Source organism: Tupaia chinensis, unplaced genomic scaffold (assembly GCF_000334495.1).
Source record: "Tupaia chinensis unplaced genomic scaffold, TupChi_1.0 Scaffold000569_1, whole genome shotgun sequence".
In the NCBI taxonomy this organism is placed as follows: domain Eukaryota; kingdom Metazoa; phylum Chordata; class Mammalia; order Scandentia; family Tupaiidae; genus Tupaia; species Tupaia belangeri.
Genome location: NW_006160083.1, coordinates 3638750 through 3663217, shown reverse-complemented (window position 1 = coordinate 3663217; position 24468 = coordinate 3638750). Strand labels below are relative to the sequence as shown.

General features: G+C 39.6%; 1 protein-coding gene across 1 annotated transcript in view; it reads left to right on the top strand.

Moving 5' to 3' along the window:
- PTPRG (protein tyrosine phosphatase receptor type G) overlaps positions 1-24468 on the top strand; it is a gene marked incomplete in the record, with an annotated part of 820292 nt that overhangs the window by 191561 nt on the left and 604263 nt on the right. The window contains 1 exon segment of the mRNA XM_027775507.1: positions 13103-13207. Coding sequence (XP_027631308.1) covers positions 13103-13207 — 105 coding nt within the window.

The following is a 24468-nucleotide window of genomic DNA, read 5'->3' as shown; positions in this document are numbered from 1 at the left end:
GGGAGTCCAGCGACATAGCCATTATGCTAACTGCTGGTCCCAATAATTTTTTTTTTAATCACCAATCTGGGGTTCCTCTAAAATCCACGGTAGAGTGCTCTGTGCTTTGACGAGTATCGTATAGTTAGGTACTTTTTTTTTTTCTTCCCTATATGCAGTTCCATTTTATGTGCTATATAGCTCTAAGGGAAAATACAGTGATAATATTCTTGCTTTCTTTCCTTATTTTCTTTGTAATTAGTTACATCTGATTTGGCTTTCATTAACTGTTACCTTACATTATTATTGAGATATGTAAGCAATTTGCTTCTTGGTAATTCTAATTCAAGTGAAAAATGGCAAAGGTGAAGTCTGTAGAAAATGACAGCAAAATGAAACCAGTTGGGCAGGATTGGACCAGGTGGAATGTATTAGGCTAATATTTGCTGGCTCTCCAAAAGTTTGCTTCCAAGAGCACCTCCTGCCCACCCCCAAGCACAGGTGCATGCACACACTTAATGAATGGTGTGTCTCGCCTCTCCCTGGGGGCCAGGGTGATGAGCCACTGCCTTCTGCTCTTGCCTGCCTCTCTCCAATCTGTTGTCTGCACAGCAGAGTCATCTTGTAAAAGCATACATTGGTAAAAATGTTCTAAAATTAGATTATGGTAATGGTTGCACAACTCTAATTATGCTACAGCCCAATATATCTCAGCGAAGCTGTTTCAAAGGAAAGCATGCATCACACCGTGGTCACTGCCACCTTAGAGCCCTTCATTGCTTTTCCACGCTCCCTTCAGATCTTGTAGGATTCTTCCCTTGTTTATCTTCAGTCTCTTCCTTCTCCCCAAAGAGTACACCATGCTTCATCCAGGCTTGATTCTTTAGTGCCACCTTCATATTCTCTGTGGCTATATTATGTTTATTTCATCATCCATGAATAACTTACATATTTATGAGTGTCCTCCTATTAGATTGGAAGCTCTAAGAAGGCCAGAGTGGAGTGGACATTACAGAATACCTTGGTGTAATAGTACCTGGCTGTGGAGACCCTGAATCCATGCCTAGTACTTGTTAGACTCCTTAAAAATTATTATTATTATTGTTATAATTATTTTGGCCAGAATTAGTAAGGAAATAGTCAAGCAGATGGTCAGTGTAGAGTTGAGTGCAGATTGTCGATTACAAGCTCAAAGCTCTGGGGAATGAATGGCCATAGGCCAGAGAGGGATTGGCCAACCAAGTTTAAGGAGTGTCTTTATTGGAGAGATTTTGGCTATAGGGTACATGCACTCTCCAGAGAGACAGACAGTGAGAAATCAGTCCCCAGGAAGGGTGGCTACACCACAGTACCTTTTCCTCTTGGGATTTTAGGCAAACACATACACACACCCAGCATGAGTTTCAAGCTTCCAGGTCCAGGACTCAAACTGCCATCTACCACGTAGAAGTCCAGTGCCTTAATCACTATGCCACCTGCTGGCTCCTCAAGGAATATTTTTAATCTGGTCCTGGAAGTCATACATTTCAAAGTTTACGAGGTGGAAGGCTTTGGAATCAGCTCTGCTCCCATTGAGACGTGGTATCTTAACCAAAGGAATATTATGGTTTGAATACCTTCTGTATTTGATTCCTACCCCAGGGCCTAGGGGTCATGCCTTCAATGTGGTTTCTCCTGTGTATTCTGGGGATTATCTTGGTGGTCGTGTTTGTAACTGTGAAGGTCACTTTATCTCCAAGTTCCGGAAATGTGAATCACCTGTTTGTTCCGACACGTTGTGATAGAGCCGGTGGACGTGCTGATGTTTTGAAATGGCCAGTCACGTTTGCCCCCTTTCATTTTACGAAACAATGCCTCTTTGATGCAGTGTTTTCCATTCAATATTTCACATGGGATATTTGTGGGTAAACGACTACATAAAAGATCCCACATTATGAAGTGTAGCCTTTAAAAGGTTTATTAGGCAGTCCCCATTACACATTTTGAACAAAGGGGAATGTGAATGAAAAGACTGTATTAGAACATCACGTTCTGACTTGTTTCCTTAACGCAAGTAGTAACTTAATGTGCACTTCTGCTTGGAATGGAAGTGACTTTGTTTTTTTTTTTTTTTTTTTTTTTTTTTATAGGCGATATACAGTGTTTGTATGGTTGTAATTAGATATTGTCTACGACATGTTAAAATTTTTTAAAAAATTATTCTCTATTCTGTTAGTCCTGTGGGGAACATGGTCTGGTACTAATAATTGCTAGTAGCAGTAAGAAGCGTAATCTCGAAACTTTCTTCTTTTGAAATTGTTTCTGAGCCTCATGTAGAAACTGTTTTTTCCCTTGTGATGTTTATTTACCTTTAAGCAAGTGAAGTAGCTATTAGCTCACAAATAAATTTACGTTGCTTAAAATTCAATTTTATGAAGACTATTTTTACTATATTGTCAATCGTACAGGTTTTAGAGTAATATCAGATTGAAGGCTTGATATATTGGGCAAGTACCATAGCTTTTCTAAATTGTCCCTAACCTAAAGGGTTGTTGTAAGAATTCTGTGGTTTCTGTTTTTAAGATTTTTACCATAGGTCATATGTACTCACTGGGGAGAAACAGAGAAAGTAGGAAAGTAAGAAATTACCCTCCCAGGTGGACGGGCACTCCACAATCCCTTGTCTCCCATTTGCTCAGAATTGTGGACACACATTTACACTCACTCACTGTTTTTTTTTTTTTTTTTTTTTTTTTTTTATTCTTTTTTCCCTTCCAATATGTTTCAGGCTACAGGTTCCTGGACTCAAACTGAGTCAGTCATGTAGGATTCAGCACCTTAACCACCAGGTCACCTGCTGGCCCGTCACTGTACTTTTAATAGTGCCTGCCCTATAGGCAACAACTGAGTTGGTAAATCTAATTGGGCCAGGCCATGACTGGCCAACTCAGATAGCCACAGAAACTGTTTAATAGATGAAAGTGATCACAGGGGGCTGGATGGGGACAGTGGGCTGCTTGGATTATTATATGACTTTTCGCCAAAGAGCTAGTTGCTAGTCACAGAGTAATTATTGCCATTTGGGAATAAGATCCAGCTGTCCTGTTAAAAAAATAAAAATGCAGATATTGGGGTTGTCTTCTGGGTTTTCCTAGGCTGGCAACTAATTAGACACACATACAACGTATGCATACACATTCAGTGAGTGAAACAAACATCTGGATGAACGTCTGTATTCAGCAGGGCGGGCTGGATTTGTCAATTCTGTGAATCATTAAGGATTCAAAGAGATGCCCTAGTTGTAAAATTGAAAGTATGGATCTGTGGCATTTAAAATTACCACAACACTGTCTGTGACTAACCCTCATTTTCCTGGTAATATTATAGAACCAAGAGAGTTGATTCTTTGAGAAACAAACAATATTAAAATAGACTAGAAGAGTTGATCATTTTATTTCTGTCTGATATTGTAGAATATCTTTTGGCCATGAGCCCAATATTTAGGAGAAATCCTCCAAGAAAGAGTGAATTGTAGTTTTTCTCAGATTTTCATCACTAATATGTGTGTGTGTGTGTGTGTATGTGTGTATAAAACAAGCCCCATTATAAATCACTATTTTAGGGCACCTTTTTCTCATACCTGTCAGGAAGTGTGTATTTTTTATGTCTGAAGTTTTTAAACTGTGGTAGTGTTAATAGGATCAGGACTCTAATTTTTTTTTTTTTTGCCCCTTTTCTGATTTTAAATAAATAGATTTTTCTTTGTGGAATTGGCATTATTTTAGGTTAAAAGAAGGAAGAGGGAACCAGCAGTTAGCATAATGACTATGTCGCTGGACTCCCACGTAGTCGACCGCGGTTCAAGTCCTGGACCTGGTGGCTTAAAACTCATGCCGGGCGCGTGTGCGTGCGTGCCCAAGATCCCGAGAGGAGAATGGAGGAGAAGGGATTGCGGCGTGACCATCCCCCCTGGGGGGGGTGATTTCTCGTTTTCTGTCTCTCTGTCTCTCTCTGTCTGTCTGGCGAGCGCACGCGCCCTATAGCGAAAACCTCTCCAAAAAAAAAAAAAAAGAAGGAAGAGAAGTTCTCTGCCTAGCTCATTTTTACAGATCTGTTCTGCGCTTGTTTTTCTCCCTAAGATAGAACATCGCTGTGTGATTTTTCTTTTCCTTCAATTGCTTCTGAGTTTTGGTAATTTATTTTACTTAAAAAAAATATCATACCTCTATATTAAGTCTCTTTATCACTTTAGATGATGAAAAAACTTTTTTTTTGTAGTTGGGACAATAAGTACATTTGAATATGATAAAATAGGTAATCTACTGTAATATAATCTATTGTATTTGAGGTTAGTTCAGTGTCACAAACAACTAGAAGAATCATTTGTAATGCAGTAGTTGCAAAGGAACGCACTTTTTGATTCTACTTTTTGGGACACTCACCAAGTATATTTTACTACAATTAATTGACGTACAGGAACAAAGGAAATGAGAGGCTGATCAGAATATTTAATTACTTTTAACTGTAATTTGATACTTTTGCCCATTGTAGGCATAAAAAAGATAAAGATTTATTCATTTTAGTCTATTGTGTGGGATTTAGTGTTCTTAAATGCTCTTTAAAACTTAGAGAAAATTGTACTTGATGGAGATTTTGCCATCCGTGAGGGATCTTTAATTTGTTTGTTGTGTGAGCAGCTATAATAGATATAAACAGCTTATTTAACTGCTTGTCTGCCATGGTGGAAATCGACTTTCTGGATTTGAAAATGTGAGTGTGGTTGCTTGTGTTTTTGAGTGCATAGTTTGGGCCATAACTCTGGCAGAAGAACTAGGATTCCTCATATGAGAACCATCCATCCATCATCTATGTAATTTTTATTCTGGCACCAGGGAGCCAGAATTTCTTTGTTCTGATGTTTTCAATTTGGTTGGAAGTTGACCTATTCTCCCAAGCTTCCGAGTCCTTTGGAATGACCTAGAATTGGAGCTACACTAAAGTGGAAATGCCCTCATGTGTTACTACACTATTTTGTTTTGGGTACAAGATGTATATCCGTGTTGTAGATGGAACTTTTGGATATTTTCATCAGAAACTTATACTCTGGTTTCACCTCTGCAAAGCCTTTGCCATATAACCACTTTTTCTGTAAGAAAGCGAGACATGGCAGAGATCAAATGAACGTTATTGGTTCAGTATGGTAGGATGGAATAGTGTTGTGGAGGCAAGCCACAGTTATTTTCAAATCCCTGGTGGCCATGTCTTAGTGGACCCCTCAGACTACATTTACATTTAAATATGCAAATGTGTAAATAAATAGACTACCTTTGTCAAAAATAGTAAGACTTGAGTTGTTCTCTGTAATTTCAATTAATGCATTTGCGATTTTGGGAGCAAATTATTCTCTATTAATATTTAAAGACATTTATTCTTATCCCATGTAGACTTAGTGATCCTTTCTTCTGTCTGACAGTAACACCTGAGAGAAGACATCTGTGTCAAGAACATTATTGAATGTGATGTTCAGAGGAGCTGAGCTTTTCGTATGAAAAATGTTCAGCCCGCAAATTAACACAGAAGAATTAACACAGCTTGAAAGTCTCTTTTCCCCCCGAAGTCAAAATTTCTGTGAAACACTGAGAGTTAAGGATTACACAGAATCTTCCTGAAGATACAGTTAAGGCAGATGGAATACACATCTGTTTTTATATTCCCAGAATAAAAACATTTATTCTTATAAACTGTGTCCAGTGGCTCTGAGAAATTAAATCATGCACATAGGAAACAGTTTCGTTGATATCTTTAGTGGTAGGTAACTCTTAGGATATTTTTATAGAAAAGGATTGGGCCTTTGGGTCTGGAAACATTTTTATCTTTTTTGCTTCAGGCTGGAAATGAGGTAGGCTGGGTAGAAGTTCTGAGATGAGGTAGAGTTTATGAACACTCCCTGATGAAAATACCTGTCACTCATTGAGCTCTCTGCCTAGCAACCAACTTGACTTAAGATTCCTCCTGCTGACTGAGACGTTAGCATCATTGGCTAGTTAATACTATTGGTTTTGAAATCTCTTTCATCTTGTCAAAATGAGAGACTTAAATTCTCCCGTATGACGAGAGTAACCAGATTCTTCCTTTCTAAACCCATTTCATTATTATACTCTCCAGACCCTTGAAAGCTCCTTAAATTTGATATTCCTCATATCCAGGTTTGTCAGCTCATCAGTGTGTGTGATTTGTCATCTCATCTGTGTGTATGCACACACGTGTCTTTCTGTTTGTTTAGAATGGCTTTAGAAACTATCACTGAGTAGTATATAGCAGTAACAATATAGACAACTACTATAGGCTTCCTTGTGTCTTCCTTGTGCCAGTTTCTCACAGCATTACAACACAACTAAAGGCCTTTCTAAGCTTTCCGTGAAGAAATGACTTTAGCTGTATCCACAGTGGGCCTGGTGCTGTAGCACTTGGTAGCATGCGGAATAGCAGAACACGCTCTCCTCCCTCTTGTTACTCACATGATAACGATAGGCAGATTTGTACTTCCTGTCCATTCTGAAGAGTGAAACTACGTATTTTCATAAGCATGCCCCATTTTTAATTGTGTAATTAAGTTGCTGACATAAGCAAGTATGCAATTTCACATTAAGGTAAGGATCCGTAAAGGCACGCATTTGCATAATTTAATTTTCTGCACAGAAGATATTGAAAATCAATATCATGATTCATAGCTGTACCATATCATTGCTGTGTTGCTGCTGGTTGGCTGTTTGAGCTTAGAAGAGTACAAAGAGTATTAAAATTGATTGAATTTGGTGTGCTGACTCTGTATCTTTACTTGGGAACCACAGACTGTTTCTATTTGCAAATCTCTGCTCCTTGCCAATAAAATATTTAGTTGTTTAATATACTCTATATACATGTTTTAACTGCTCTTCGAATGATAATGGTTACAAGTTGTTTTAAGGATATCTCATTAGTGATTAAAATATGTATCAGGAAGGGACAATATTTTTTTCTTGTAAATTTTGCAATTGCCAGTAGTATATACTTATATTCTTATTTGGGGGAAAAGAAGACACTCTTGGCATAGATGGAATAGAAGAAAAAAATATATAGTCACCTTTAACTGATAGTTTATCTGTTAAGAAAAAATTGTGGTACTAGGGTGATAAAATTTTTTTCTATCCTTTTCCTTTCTGAGTTGCTTCTAAAGAATTGCTTATTAGGTGCTTAAGATAATTTCTTTCCTGCTTATGTTCAAGAGTCTTTGAGGGAGAAGACAGCATGTTTGCCTGTGATTATGTAAACATACACATAGACTCAGGTATACAGGGGTCTTCAAAAAGTGCATATTATCAAACAGTGACACATGGATTTCAAATTATTTTTGCACCAAAAGAAAGTTATACTTTATTCCATTTTCCCATTAACTTTTTGAAGTCCTCTGGTATGAGATTACCTACCCAGAACACAAACATTATCAACTTTTCTATTTTTTAAGAGTTATTTTATTTAAATTTACTTATTTTAATTTGACCAGAGAGGGACAGTGTGTGTGTGTGTTTGTGTGTGTGCGCACACGCGTGTGTGTGTGCGTGAGAGAGAGAGAGAGAGAATGCAGGCCACCAGGCCTGAGACTCGAACCACGGTCAGCCTTGTGGGAGTCCAGCGCCCTTAACCACCATACCACCTGTAGGCCCCCTTATTTATTTATTTTTTTAAGAGAAATTTTTGTTTCTTTTGTTTGTTTATTTGTTTTTGGTTATAGGGTGCATGCACTCGACAGAGAGACAGAGACAGAGAGACAGAAAGAGAAAATATCATCCCCCAGGGGGATGGCCATGCCGTAATCCCTTCTACTCTTGGCCACACAGGAGACCAGCGACGTAACCATTACACTGTCTGCTGGTGCCAGCTTCTCATGCATTCATTTATTTGTTCACTCACTGTTTACGAACACGTTCCATGTGTGGAGCTCCAGTGTGGGTGGTAGTTGACAGTAGTCCAGGCATTCATGTGCTGCTTGGTTCCAGAGAGCTTAGAGCCCTTCATTGGCCGTGCAGCAATCCTTCATTGCAGCTTTTTCTGCCCCTATAGTTCTTGCTGTGTAATGCTCACCTTGTGCCTCAGTACCCTTATGAGTATGAAGAAGACCAACTTAACCCTTCTTCCCTGAAATGGCCCTGCTTTCACCTCTTATCAGTTAGTCTGTGTATAGGAAATAATAGCATAGCTCTTATTTCTGTCTTAAGCAGAACAAACCTGGAGGTAGGCAGTTTTGCAGCCTAGTACCACGGCATGATGTATATGCATGGCCAGGAAGGTGTCTGCTCTTTGGGGTATTGATTCCCTTGCTTTGCAATGTCAGGAGAGGACCTTATGTTTATCTCTCTTGTTTCTCTTTCTTGCTTGCCCCCCCCTTTTGTTTTTAAATTTTTTTGTTTTTGTTTTTGTTTTCTTTTTTAAAGATAGGGTTTCACAGGGCCAACAGGTGGCACGATGGATAAGACACTGGATTCCCACATGGGCAATTGCAGTTCATGTTCCTGACCCGGCAGCTTGAAAATTGCCCTAAGCATGTATGTGTGCCCCAAATCTCCAGAGCAGAATGAAGAAGGGATTGCAACATGGTCATACCACCACCCCTCCCTGCTGGGGTGGAGGTGATTTCTCACTTTCCTTCTCTGGCTCTCTCTGGGGAACACACAATCCCTATATCAAAAACCTAAAGGAAAAAAAAAATGATGAAAGGATAGGATTTCACTAAGTTGTCATTCTACTGCCTCAGCCTCCCGAGTAGCTGGCAATACAGTTATGTGCATCCACACTCAACTTTTAGGATCAGCTGGGAATTGAACCTAGGCCTCCCATGTTGCCTTAGCCTGACATAAAGTAGCATCAGCCAGCATGTTCTACCACAGTTGACTGGTTGTGGTTTATTGAATGAGATATATCCTTGCACATTTTGCTTTTTCATCAATAGTTTACTGAGCTTGGGGAGGCAGACGGAGTGGGACTCCAGGACTGATAGCCTGTATTCAGCCTAGTTAAAGGCTTGGAATCAGGTCTGCTTCTGAGGACTTGGAGATGTTCCTGCTTCCTTGAAGCTCCGGAGATTCTGTCTCTTTGCTTTCCCAGCAGGATGGGCCGCACAGCTGCCAGCACTGCAGCTGCTACAGAGCTGTTCCTGGCAGCCTGTGCTCCCCTCACTGCACCCTGATGATCTCAAAGGTCGTGAGCAATAAAAAGCACCTCCTCTTCAGGGCCAGGAAAAGAGGGACTCGTCGTGGGGAGGGTCACAATTCTAAGATGACGTTGTTTGTACAGAGTGCAGAAATTGACATCCTCGGAGAGAAAACAATCTTCCTTCCTTCCTTCTCTACCTGGTTTATTTGTGAGTTTTCTGGTTAGAACTCCATTTGACGCAGTTCAGATTTGTTTGTCTAAATTCTGAGGTTGGCGCCTCACTGTTGCCATTTCTGCTTCAGGCGTTTCGTTTCTGCTTGGCCAGCCCTATGTTGGTATTAAGATTTGGACTGTCACGTTTGTAGGCTGTGAGGGCAAGAGTTGAGAATGCCAGAGTTGAATGGAACCTTCAGTCCAGCGTGGTAGGGAGGTTTGTCGGTTCTGATCTCCAGCCTCAAAATAGAATCATTTGGAGAGTGAAATAGAATCACTTTTTAAAAAGTATTGGTATTTGGATCCCATTGTAGACCAGTTACACCCAAATTTAGAGGTATGAGGTCCAGGGCATAAGTGCATGCGTGTGTGTGTGTGTGTTTTCTTTTTTTAAAGCAGCCCAGGGTTCAGAGTCAGAATTCTAGTCCAGAAATGGCCTTTTACAGATGGAGAAATTGATGATCTAGCGTTCAAATGACTATTTAAAGGACACCATTAGTGTCATTTGGGGATCTTTTTTGTACAAGAGGCAGAAAAATGAGCTTTGCCAGGTAATTGATTTCACGTAACTATAAAGCCTTGGACAAGATTGGTTTCAAATTGGCTTTTTCCAAGACTGATTTTTTTGCCCCCCCCCCCAAGGTTCATTTATTTATTTATTTAGAGAGAGACCAAGACCCACAACAGGGTCTTCACGCTGTGATCCACCCCAGCCTCAGCCAGCCAATCACAGGCACATGGATACGTGCGCCTGACATGTGCAGGGAGACCAGATGTTTCCCATGTGGGCTCAGCATCACAGAGCCTGGTTTTACCACGTGCCACAGCTGCTGGCTTCAATTTTGACAACAGAATTGATCCATAGGTTTTGACTCCTCTGTTGTGATTCCAGTTTTGAGCTCCTCTTTTGCTATCCTACCTGATCCTTAACCACCCACTTGGGACTTCGTGTCATAACCCCTTCAGGAAGAAAGAAGAATCTTTCATTGGCTAATGTCTCTAGGCCCAATACATCACAGGGGCCAGAAAATGGGACAGTGATTGACTGGGTTAAATCAACAAAGACTCACCCCTAGAGCTGGCAGGAAAGGTGGATGTTCAATTTGTGATGCATAGCTAGGGTGGGGTAGATTATGATCATTACAGAAACACATCTTACAGCAAATTTCTACTATATTGTCAGGCATGTAAAACACATTGTATGCCCAGGGCTGAGTTAGATGCTCTGTCCACAGTAACTTGTGCTGTTTTCAAAACAATCCTGTGACAAGGAAACAGGTTCAACCACATGTATTAATAGAAGACACATTCATTATTCACATTCATTACTCTTTGTCCTGATACAAAGTATTTGGGAATAATTATTTGTATTCACTGAGATACATAAAAAAATTGTTATGTGCATAGAAAGTAAATAAGCCTAAAAATTACTTATTTAGTGGAACAAAATAATAGATTAGGAGGCTAGACGATTGGACATTTTATATTCGATCTTACAGTGATCAACTTCCTGGATCCCTGAATGGCTCATCTGCAAAACTGTAGGATAGGTACCTAAACCGTCACTGTACTTAAAAAAAAAAGAGTAGTAATTTAGGTGTTGACTTTGTCATTCAGGACCAATGAGTAGAATAGAGATGACACCGGTTTTACATTATCGATGTGTGTTTGGAGTTTACAAGATGCGTATTTCCTTCTGAAGGGTTCCTCTTTATAGAATATCTTTGTTAAGCTTTACTTGTCTTAATGCTAGTCCCTGCGACTGAAGTGTCAGCATTAAGTTCTTTATACATTACATATAATGTTTCTATTTTTTTTGTCATGACTGTCATCACATTGTCAACAGTCTAATGCCATCATGGTGATACTCCTATTCCACTGACCAACTTGTTGTAATCGCTACAATATACGTGTCCTTGCCAAAGAGAGAGAGAGAGAAAGCAAGCAAGCACCCCTCAATGAGGCATGGCCACACCACATTGCCTTGTCCTCCATTCTCCATCCTGTGAGGATTTTAGGTACACATGCACATATACCAGTTGTGTTTTTCTTTTTCTTTCTTTCCTTATTTCTTTCTTTCTTTCTTTCTTTTCTTTCTTTTCTTTCTTAAAATTTGCCAGAGGTTGTCTGTGCTTGCCACAGAGAGAGAGACAGGAGAAGGAAACAGGCCCCTCCCCCCCCAACGAGGCATGGTCACACTACAATCCCCTTTCCTCCAGCTCTCCATTCTTCTGGACATTTTGGGTGCACACATATGCCAGGTATATTTTTCAAGCCATCCAGGCCTAGATTCAGCCATGTGGGGTGGCCCTCCATTGACTAATTTGCAATAGAGAATGTATTGTGTTTTCTTGTTGTCATCTCTAGTTGAATATCTAATTCCCCTAATCATTTACATTACTTTGATTTTGTTTGGGTGTATTTAAATATTAACTTAGTTGGCTGGGGTGTGTTTTTTAGGTAATTCTTTTTCATCTGGGATTCTAGGCACTTATGATATTTGTCATCTTACACATCAGTGCATTTAGGTGTGGGCTCACAACAAAAGAAATTTGCATCCATAACGTGACTGGGAGAAGAGGGCTTTGAACACCAGGGAAGGCAGATGGAAGTTCTCCGTAATGGGATAGAATAGTTTTGCTTTTGTTTGGTGGACTGATTTTGTTTTATTTTAAAACATACATTATTTAGGGACCAGCAGATGGCATAATGGTTACGTCGCTGGAGTCCCACATAGTCGATCAAGGTTTGAGTCCCATACCTGGTGACTTAAAACTCATGCCAGGTGCATGTGCATGCAAGCCCAAGATCCCGAGAGGAGAATGGAGGACAAGGGATTGTGATGTGGCCATTCCCCCCAGGGGATGATTTCTTGATTTCTGTCCCTCTGTGTCTCTCTCTGTCTTTCCAGTGTGCACATGCACCCTATAGTAAAAATCTCTCTTTATCTATATCTATATATGGATACATTATTTAGCAGTGTTTCTTTTCTGAGCATAGTTGGCCTCGGAAAGATGTCTTGATTTTCTGTCTTCAAATGCAAACAGGTGACTATTTGTAGTCCGATAGATGGGAAAGATTGGTACTCACCATGGAGAGTCTCCTAAGCCTCAGACTCTGCTGAGTTTGATGGCAGAGGCTTTGACAAAGAGATAATGAAGTTTGGTTCTCCAATCCACTGCATGCATACCTGGGTAAACTGGACCAGTCAGTGTCATTGGGACTTAATTCTTCCTCCGTCTCCAAGAGATGGAATGACTCCTAACTCTATGAAGATCAAATAACTCACAGGGCCTTTGCACCTAGGACATATCACATATCTCTCTATATATTTATCTTTTTGGAACCAGAAATGTGGTTTCCAGGTCTACCAGTTTTATGACCTTGAGCAAGTTCAAATAACTTTGCTGCTTAAAGCTTCAGCTTGCTTATTTATAGAATGGTCCCATGTTGAGACCATTGCATCTGTTGTCTGGTAGTGTCTTGTAGATCAAATAAGATAATGTTCATAGACTATTCAGTGTAGAGCACTTCTTGGAAAAAAGAGACTCAGGTAAATTATATCCATATTAATAATAACCACAGCAATCTCTCTGGATTGCAGTTTTTCTGTAAAATAAGGAGGGTCTATTCACTTAGCCCCAAGGATTGTGCTTCTCCAACCCAGTCTTGTATATTGGCACTTTTCCTGTGTCTGGTGGGCTGGTGACTCTGTCTCATCACCGGTTTCCCTTTTTTTCAGCGTTGACAGAAGGCTACGTCGGGGCCCTGCACGAGAACAGACACGGCAGCTCAGTGCAGATCCGCAGGCGCAAGGCTTCAGGCGACCCGTACTGGGCCTATTCCGGTAAGTTGAATTGTTCTGATTGGAATCACACAGGCCAGTTAACATCCCATTAAACTCACTCGAAAGCACACTTTTAATCACGTTCACGCCTGAGTTCTGTTTGTTCAAACCTTTTGTAGTTCACTAAAAGTTGAAATATTCAAGCCTGGTTTTCTTCAAGGTTATAAGTACCTTAATTTATCTCTCCCACCTGTTTTCTCAACCTGTTTTTTTTTCCCCTCAATTTGCATTTATTTCTGAACTTTACTTGTTAATGAGTTATTGTACCAAACCTGTAATTTTCCAAAGGACACAGCTTTTTCCTTTTCTCTCTTCTTCTGTGACTGCAATTGCAGAAAGCAGAAAATATAAAGCTAGTCTTCAACTGCTAAATGTCTACTGAATATTACAAAGCACCAGATACCAAAAGCAGTGCAACTTAATTTTCAAATCGGATCGTGTTGGTCGAATGTATTTTCACTTTCTTTTCTACAGTGTTCTTCAGTTCTTTTCATTTTTATTTTTACCTTTAGCTTTCAAGCCAATGAATAGAGAGAATAGAGCATTGCTATAGCTATAGTGACTATTACATATGAAATAATTTTTTTACACTTTAAGGGGGAAAAAGTGAAGCCCTCCAGCAGTGTACATACCTTTTTGGGTTATGCTTCCCACAGCTATCAAAAATATGATAAGTGGATTGTTATTTCTAAAAGAGATTTTGATTCCCCCAAAATATATGGAAAGTGTATTATAGCTAATTAAGGAGGAATGCTCAAGGAAGATAGACCACTTTGGAAAATTACTTTGGCACTGAATAATTCAAATTCTTTGTATGAAAGGGCTTGGAGGCAAAGAGTATTAGTCTTCATAATAAATCTATGTATTATGCAATGTTGCATATAAAACGGAAAGGTAGCCTTTTCGTAATGATGCCTTGGTTTTAAACCCTAAATTTCCACCTGAAAATCCTGTTAAATTTATGTCAGTGTAAAATTTATAGGTCTGATCTTTAATTACACCTTATCTATTGGCTTTTTGCATCCTTTTGTCTATTGATAAATCTCCTGCCCCTACAGGGAGAATAGCCTATCTGTTTTGTTTTGCTACAAACAGATAGTGATTCTGAAGTCTTCCATCACATCCAGTGCTTTGTGATTAGAATTACCTAATTAAAGCCTTTTTTGTCACCATTTCTGATAAATGCAAGAAACTGGGAGATGAAAGCCAAAATTCCATATATACATACACATATATATGTATGTATATAGCTTCTTGCCAAGAAATTCAGAGAAAAATTTATCATTTTGTACTCAGTGGTGCTAGTATCGGTCGGAAGAGGCCTAAAGTGCCTGCTATTTACAGTTCATCAATTTAGAATAATAATGCTGTTACTCAGGAAATTGGAAGCTGTATTCTGTCAGCATCTCCAGTTGCAAATGGCAGTGAGGGAGTGAAAGACCTAAAACTTAGCCCATTGCTCAGTTAAATATGAGCATTAGTGCTGTCGCTGGGAAGGAGTGATTGTTGATGTCCTTAATGCTGGTGGACTTCAGGAGTCTCCATTTCTGGAATTCATTGTGTCTGGATTTGGGCACTGTCTGGATCAGTGGAATGGCTAATGGTAGTTCCAATTCCGGCTTTGGCACACTTTTTGAAAAGATTTAGATAGTTAATATTTTAGGCTTGCTGGGCATAAAGTCTCTTTTCCAACTACTTCAACTCAGTCACTGTAACATAAAAGCAGCCATGGGCTGTACTAGAGAGAGTACCTGTATTGTGATAAAAACTTTATGTATAAATACTAGAATTTCAGTTTTCTAGTTTTCAGCTGTCACTAAATATTATTCTTTTTTTTTCTTCAACCATTTTAAAATATAAAGCCATGCATAGACCAGTACTTTAAGCTGCAGCAAACCAGATGAGGGACTAAAAGCTGCAAATGTAGAGCCAGTTTGTGGCATGGAAGTTAAGGTGACTGGATCCCACATGACGGACTACACAGTTTGGTCCCAGATCCAGTGGCTTGGAAACACACGGAACACATGTGCATGTGTGCCCAATGTCCCCAAGAGGAAAAGGGATTACAGTATGACCATCTCCTTTGGTGGACACTTTCTCTATCTTATGCAAGTGCATGTGCCCTATAGCAAATTAAAAAGAAAAAAAATCTACAGATGTATACCGTTAGTGTAAATAAATGTTGCTTGTAAAGTGAGACAAAACCGAGGCTCAGTCTTTGTAGGAGAAAATATTTTTAAATTTAGCAAGGGCCAACCAAGCTGTTTCTGAAAGACTGACTTAATGGTTTACATTTTAATTTTGTGCCTTTAGCTCTCCAATTTGCCCAAGCTCCTCCTAAGATAATGCTATTGGTGTTTTGGCAGTAAGGCACGTGAGAATATGTACTGCAAAGTCCCATCAATAGACCATGGTTTAAGTTTTGCTATATAATAGCTTCATGATGTTGGAAAGACAGTTAATTGGTTGAAGCTGCAGTTTCCTCCTATGAAAAGGAAATAATTAATAGCATTTCCCTCATAGAATTGTGGAGATGACGTGAGATGATGTGTGCGGAAAGTTTGGCATATTTCTGACATAAAGTGAGGACCTAGTATTACGTCTTGCTATTTTTGACACTGTTAACGTTTGCTGAAGTTGGTGTTTTTGTTATTGAATTCTCAGTGGGTAGGCACAATTGATAATGTATGGTAACTATTGGGTTGCCGGGAAAGTCATGGCACATTTTTGCCTAGAAAGAAATGTCATGACTCTACCGACCACCTAATAGATACTCTTGAGAGCTAAACAAGTGAGTCCGTGAGTAGTAATTCACAAATGTTGCCCATTTGGATTTGGGGATCAGGATTAAGTCGACTCTCCTCAAGTTGAGAAGTTGGCAAACTACACACCGTAGCCTTTTTCTGTAAACCAAGTCTTAGTGGAACATACCCGTGCACATGGCTTTGCACTCTGTCACTCCAAACTCGACAATGCCCTTTGACTGAAAAAAAAGCTAGGTTGGATATTGCTGTCTGGCCCTTTATACAGAGTTTGCCAACTCCTGCTCATATTAATATAGCCTGGATTTTTGAGCAGATGTTAATCTGACTCATTCATATACAGAATTGTTCAGAGATTTGGAAGACAAATTTTTTTCCTTGCATTTCTTTTGAGAATAGAATATCCTCAGCAAGTCTTCTTGTTAGCATTTATAGTAGTTCTGGTGATCCTGCTTTTGGAAAGAACTTGGTAAGAAGTAGGATGAGTGAAGTGGGATGTGTTGCAGGGGGTGGATTTGGGAGATGAACGAGCGAGTGTTGACTGTTCTCCTTACCATGTCCCTCACTGAAGGTCTCTCTCTCTCTCTTTTTGTCTATTTTAAAGAATTATTTATTTAACCCTATTTGTTTATATTAATTTGACCAGAGAGGGACAGAGCGAGAGAGAGAGAGGGAAAATGAGAAAGCAAGCTGCCAGGTCCAGGACTCGAACTGCAGTTGGCCATGTGGGAGTCCAATGTCCTGAATCACCATACCACCTGCTGACCCCCCAAAGGTCTCCTATTCTGGGGTGGAGTCGGGCGAACATTGCTGACCCTGTTATTCTCTTGGCATTCCAGCGCAGTCAATGAGGAGAGTTTCATGAGTTTTTGAACTGTGGATAACTTGTTTTTAGGATATTGTCATGACAGTAATTCTTTTTTTCTTTTCTTGTCATTTTTTTTTTTTAATTTAAGGTTTTCGCCATAAGGTACATGCACTCGCCAAAAAGAGAAAGAAAGAGAGAGGGAAAGTGAGATGTCCCAGGGGCATGGCCATGTCACAATTCCTTTTCTTCCATTCTCCTCTTAGGATTTGGGGCATGTGCATACACACTCCTATTGGAACATTGCAGCAGCTGGATTTGGGACTTGAACCATGGTTGACCATATGGGAGTTCAGAACCTTAACCACATACACTTGCTGACTGCATAACAATAGTTCTTTAATACTAGAGTAGTGATTCACTTTTCACTTTAGTACTAAACAAGTTATTTCATCCCTGTGGATAATGTAGATACCCTATGTGTATCTGAAATGTTAGGAAACTTTACTTTTGTAATCATGCCTTTGTGAGCACCCTACAACTTTAGCATATTGAACTATATGTTGAAAAGCAGTTATTTGATGATGAGTTATCTCTGATTTTTAATTTAGTCTACTGGAAAACAGGTCATAGTATCTGAGTTCATTGTGGGAAATGATTCATAAAAGGTATGAAGTTGAGCATAAATCTAAGATATGTTGAAGTGTAAGGCTAGTCCTGAGCTGAATAGTTAAGGGCATGGAATCCATCATGGCTGACTGCAGTTCAGATCCCAGCCCTGGTGGCTTACAAAACATGCCAAGCACCTGTGCATGCCCAGAATTCTGACAGGATAGGGAAATAAAGAAGGGATTGTGGCAATGAGTGTGGTCTCTCTCTCTCTCTCTTTATCTCTCTTTGGTGTGTGCACACAACCTCTGGAAATTAAAAAAAAAAAAATCTAAAGGGATCAGCAGTTAACGTAATGGCTATGTCGCTGGACTCCCATGTAGTCGACTTTGGTTTGAGTCCTGGACCTGGTGGCATAGACTCACGCCAGGCGCGCGTGTGTGTGCGCCCAAGATCCCGAGAGGAGAATGGAGGAGAAGGGATTGCAGTGTGGCCATCCCCCCTGGGGGTGATTTCTCACTTTCTGTCTCTCTCTGTCTTTCTGGTCTTTCTGGCGAGCACACATGCCCTATAGCAAAAACCTCTCTCCCCACGCAAAAAAATCCAAAAATAATAGCAATGTAATTTTTAGATTGCTTTATGCTTTGGATTTCTTTTTCCTTAAGCCAACATAGACAGGAAACAAAGAAAATGACCTCTTTATGTATTTTATGCAGAATTATACCCCCCAAAATTTGATACTTTAAGAATGTCTCATTGAAAATATTAAAATAATTTCTTTGTTAGTTATACTCAGCTAAGATGTAGGTGTTTTTCTGTGTTACTTTAGGTGATGACAACTCATGAATTTTGAAGTTTGCCTAGAACTTCTGTAATTATTACACAGAAGTAACACATTCTAGGTAGGTCATCTTTGCCCAAAAGGGACTTGAGAAACAAACCCGGAGTAAGTTCAAGTGGAAATTTGAGACATTTTTATGAAATGCTCTGCTTTCTTTCCTTCCTCTGCAAAGTCTTGAGGGGAACAAAAAAAGAAAAGAAAAGAAAAAGAAAAGGCTGTAGCACCCCGCCAACCCCTGCTTTTAAAAATTTATCCTGTTTGATTTTATGCATTTTTAATCATCTCTATCTCATGTTCCTTCTGTGAAGAAGGAGCATCTATGAATCAATATAAGGAAGACATTTTTTCATTCTTGGAGGAATACTAAATTTAAACATGCAATGACTAAATTTCCCTGCAGGACACGCCTGGTGTTGGCTGGGGAAGGTCAAACAGGATTATTCTAAGAGACCTCCCTGCATTGGCCAGGGGACAACCAAGGTCCTCTCCAGCTGTCTTATGGTTTGATGATCTGTTTAGCTGTAAAATGGAGGTAAAAGGACACACCTTGTGGGAAGGCATTGAGGGTAAGATAATGTCTGTAAGCACCTAGTATAATTTCTGGCCTCCACCCTGGAGTAAAGTATATATTACCCCTTTAGTTCTTCATTATATGCCATGCCACCACATTGCTCATATAAACATCTTGTTTAAAATACATGTGTGTCGGGTGTGGGTCTCATTTCCCCAGCTAAATGTAGAAACCTTGAGGATGACGATTAGAGCTCACAGTTCCTTGTTTCCCCTGCAGTGTGGTAGATCACCTCGTTTTGTGCCATTCAGTGCGTATTTTTCAAGTGAGTAAATGGATGGATGGATGAATGTTTTCCTGCCAGAGTCTGAGCCTAGAAAACTCACTAAGAGGGGGTCCTGCCATGAAATTCAGATAAATTAATGGGTGATTTACCAAAGGTTTCACTGTTGGATCCCTTTAACTAACGAGCTCCCCTGGTGAACTTAAGATATAATTAAATTCCTAAAACTACATTTCCATGCCTATTCTGCGGAATATTTTTTATAAGGTAAAGCAAACTATGCCTGTAAAAGTCTGCTTTTGTCATTAGAAGAATGGAAGGCACTATAGAACCTCAAAGTTTAGTGTTAACATTGTTGTATTATTTGCCCCATCCTAAAATTCCCCAGGAAGCCTCTTAAGAGATCCTTTCCCAGGGAAGTTCTTTTTGCATTAGAGACTTTCCGACCTGAGAGAACCACACCCCTGGGGAAAAACCAGCCTTGGGCTCCTTCCTTCCATGTCCCAGCTCAGAGACTGTCTCTGCTTTGATGCTTAGTGTGACTCATCTTTCCCTTCATGCCCCAGTTGCCTCTATTTTCTATCTTCCCAACATGAGCCTATTAATCTATTTAAAATTTTAAGTAGAAGTTATTTGTTCACCACACTCATTCGTTGCTTACTGTATGCCCAGGTTCCTCAGAATTGTTGTTGCCAGATCTCAGCCATTAAAGATAGGCAGGTGTTTGCCAGGATGTGCAAAGGCCCTGAGATAAGTATTGATAACTTGGCAATGACTGGGGAATTGGAAGCAACTCAGAAGGTCTAGAGCATATAGCAGAATAGAGAGAGTTAAAGGAATATGACAGAGTTGGACCATAGAGGGCCCTATGTCACCTATTGGTGACATAGAGCTTCCTTCTGTGGGTGATAGGGAGTCCTGAAAGTGTGTCAGGGTGGAAATAGATACAGTTGGCTTTATGTTTGCATAGACCACTAGTTGGAGGGTTTAGAATTCAGGAGGGAGGAAGAGGGCAGGATGAAAAATAAGGTTGTGGGACCAGCAGTTAGCGTAATGGCTATGTCGCTGGACTGCCATGTGGTCGACCGCGGTTCAAGTCCTGGACCTGGCGGCTTGAACTCATGCCAGGCACGTGTGTGTGCGTGCCCAAGATCCCAAGAGGAGAATGGAGGAGAAAGGATTGCAGTGTGGCCATCCCCCCTGGGGGGTGATTTCTCGCTTTCTGTCTCTCTGTCTCTCTCTGTGTTTCTGGCGAGCACATGCGCCCTATAGCAAAAACCTCTCCAAAAATAAATAAATAAATAAATAAGGTTGTGTCACTCAGGATTTGAAAGCTACTAGCCCACCGGCATTCATTACCACTTGTACATGGAAGAGAAAACAAATGAGTTGTCTAAGATTGTGCCCAGGATGATCGAAGAAAGCACTGCATTTAATTTAAAACGAGTAAATGAGTTCTAAAGACAAAGAGTTTTGACTTGAACCTATTAAAGTACACTGTAGGGCTTTATCCATATTTCTTAGGCTTTTTAAGACTTTAGGTTCTTTAGAATAGAACCTTTTTCTGTAATTTATCTTTTTCTCTTTTTTACCTAAATGTTTTGGGCTAGCAGGGCCCCAAGGTAGGGAACAAATTGTAGTACAAACTGTTTCTTCCTACAGGTATTCTCTTTCTTCTGTACTTGATCTGTGGTTACAAGGATAGATAGGGTGAGAAAAAACACATATGGTTACCCACTAATCAGGGCTTTATGAATACAGAAGAATGTGTGGCCCTATGCTTGGGGTATCTTGAGCATTTTTCAATTCTTGGCCAAGTTTGGCTCTTTTTCGTTCTACTATATGAAAGAGATTGTTCTCTCAACTTAGAAATATTTTTGTTCTACTATTTATTGATTGATTCTAAAACTTTTTTTTTTTCCCTGTTTCTTTCTTCCTGAGTTCTAAAGTATCCTTGCATCCTCTCTCTGGACATGGTTTCCAAAATGTTTATATAGTTAATGGACTTAACGTCTATTTTAAAAAGACATGAAGATATCCCTAAGGGTCCTGTGACCCTTGGCAGAGCTTATTAAACAGATAAAGTACTGTTCACTGCTGTTTCGGAATCAGGTGATACATATCAATGATAATGTTAATGCTGCTGTGCCCGGTATTTAAAACATTATAAAATGCAAGGAAGGTGAGGGCTTGGGTTTTATTTTACTTATGATAATAATGCATGTGTGTTCAGGGCTGCACATGCACAACAGGAAGAGAGAGAAGGAGAGGAAGGTATCCTCAAAGAGGTCTTTTTTCTTTTCTTTTCAAAATTTATTTATTTTAATTTGAGCAGAGAGGGACAGAGTGAGAGAGAGAGGGAAAGTGAGAAGGCAAGCCACCAGGTCTGGAACTTGAACCATGGTCGGCCATGTGGAAAGTCCAGTGCCCTTAACCACCATTGCCACCTGCCAGTCCCTCAATGAGGTCTTTTCACCCCTTTCTTCAGCCTTCTACTTGTTCTGGATCCTGGACATCTGCATTCAGGATCTGTTTTCAGGCCTACTCAGTATTTGAACCTGTGGTCAACCATATAACTTCCAGGCTTGCAGGGCACCTATACCACTGCTGAGCCACAGTAGCTAGGCCAGGATTTGGGTTTTAAATTAGCTCTACATGTTATGGATTGATGGAGCCTTCTATGAGGGCTCTTAGATAATATCTAAGGAAATATTAAATATTGATAGTCTTTCATCTAGCATTTCTGCTTCTAGGAATTTGTCTTTCAGAAACACTTGTGTATGTCCTCAAGAGGCACCGTGTTTAATAGCCTGAATGACCATTAGGAGGGACTTGGGTAGTTAGAATGCATCCTTAGGTTGAAATGCTTACCTAAACATCTGCCACAATGAAGGAGATTGAGTTACAAAATATATTAAAATAATATGGATAGTATGATGCCATGAATGCATAAAGCTGAGGAATCTGGAGACCCCCACACACATTGATTGTGGTTATCATTGAGAAAGGATGGCTATTGCTTTCTTATATATTGGGTTGTCAGAAAAATCACAACACATTTTTGCAAAAAAAAAAAAAAGATATGTCATGACTTTTTGAGAATGCAATCTTATATATAATATTTTAATAATATAGCTATACAACTTCAATTTCTCATACCAATATATTTATCGTATTTTTTAAAATGGTCCTTTTGTTTTGAAGTATGAACTGCATTGTATCAAATTCAGGCAGTTTTCCTTATCAGAATTTTGAGAGGAAAGGAAGGAAGAAAGAAAAAAGAAAGAAATGAAGGAAGGATACCTAAAGGCTAGCCAGAGGATAGCAGAAGCTTTTGTCTCTTTAATTGGCTGTATCTAAATTTTTTAGGTGAAACATTTTCACTGGCATTTCAAATTTTATAAAATGCTGATATAAACCATGCAGAAATTAATGAACTGATATTGACTTAGTTTGAAAATGAACATCAAGATTTATTGAGCAAAGCAGTAAATATTGACCCAGGCAGGGATAAGGTCAATATTTACTTTGACATAACATAAATCCTAATATTCATTAATCCATAAATTCAGTGGGTCTACATAAGGCGTACAGAGAGTTATATATAAGTATATATTTTTCATATCTGTGATGGATCAAAGTCAAACATCTTTTTTGCTGGTCAAAAATTTGAAAGGATGATGTTCCTTCCTTTGAAACTAGCTTCTTGGGGAGAGAGGTGGGGGGAGTGTGTGTGGGTGGGAGGACACGATTAATTGAAAGGTTCAGAGGAAAAATACACCTAGCTAAATACATGTGTAATAATCAGAGAGCAATGATTTCCATTTTCTGTGTGATATACTTAAAGGCTACTGGTCTTTTTAACCTAACAAAATATACTCACTTATTATATCTGATTTGGTCCATAAAACCCACCCTCTGGGAGCCAGCAGGTGGCAGGGTGATTAAGGTGCTGGATTCTCACATGGCTAACCATGGTTCTAGTCCTGGATCTGGCTGTTTGAAAATCACACTGGTGTTTGTGTGTGCTCATATCCCAGGAGGAGAATGGAGGAGACGGGATTGCAGCAAGGCCATCTCCCCTGCTGGGTGATTTCTTACTTTCCCTCTCACTTGTCTCTCTCTGGCGAGCACATGTTACCTATGGCAAACACACACACATGTAACAAAATCAAAACAAAATACTATGATCTGATATAAAATGGAGGATTGTTCTATTGCTACCATTTTAATTTATCCCCAAAGATGAGATCTTTTACTCTCTGGTGTCACAGAGTCAACTTAGGTGACTGAAATTGAGTGTCATGGCACAAACTTTATTCAGTGGCCAAGAAGTGGAGAAGCTTGCCAGAGTCGGGGAGAGGAGAAGGGGGAAGAGGGGAGGGAGGAGGGAGAGACAGAAAAGGAAAGAGGGAGAGGAAATACCCTTCCACAGTCATACCACAATTGCTCCTCCTCCTCCTTTCCCACTTTTGGGGATTTGGGGCACACATGCATTCACACTCGGTTTATTTTTCAGGCTGCCTGATTCAAGACTCCAATAGCTTGGTCAGCCACATGGGATCCAGCTCCCTTAACCACCCTCCATGGGTGTCCCCTGTGAACTTCTAATATTGTCAGTATGTAGCTAAAATAACTATGTAATATATACTTAAACATTGATTTTTTTTCTTTTTAGTTATGCATAGAATCTTACTTACCAAGTTAAGTATAATCATGTCCTGATCAGAAGTCTCATGTCTTACATGGTCCTATTCTGGTCAGTCCACCTGGAGTGTTCTTTTAGTGTAGAGTGGGGACGTTAGCTTTCAGTGGCTGTTGGCGGATTTGAAATGGCCCTCACTTCTCACTGTCTGCTGTTAATCCATCTCCTGTGACCCCATGTGAGACCAACAGCTTTAAGGGTAGTATATCTTGATAGTCTTTCTTGCTATTAAAACTTATCTGCACTATTGATATGTTTCATTTAGTTTAAACCTAATTTTCTTTATGTCACTAAGACCTTGTGTAGGTTAAAATATGTATCTCTGCTATGTGTATAATTGAGTTGTTCTTGCTGCAGTAGCCAAGATCTTGACAAGCTGGAGAGTTGATCCTGAGATCATTCAGAGACATGAGAAACCTTGCCTCTTTGGGAAATACTTTACAGTAACTTCAGAAATCTTCACTAATATCACTGGAGTATGGTATATATTGTAGTATTTTTTAAAAAGAATTATTTTATTTAACTTTATTTTATTTGTTTATTTATTTTAGAGAAAGAGAGAAAGAGAGAATGAGAAAGCAAGCCACTAGGTCTGGGACTCGAACTGCAGTTGCCCATGTGGGAGTCCAGCACTCTTAGCCACCACGCCACCTGCCAACACCTACATTTTAGTATTGTGATTTTATGTCATAAGAAAAATACTTCTATGATGCAGTGACTTGACTCTTAACATAGTAAAGTCATT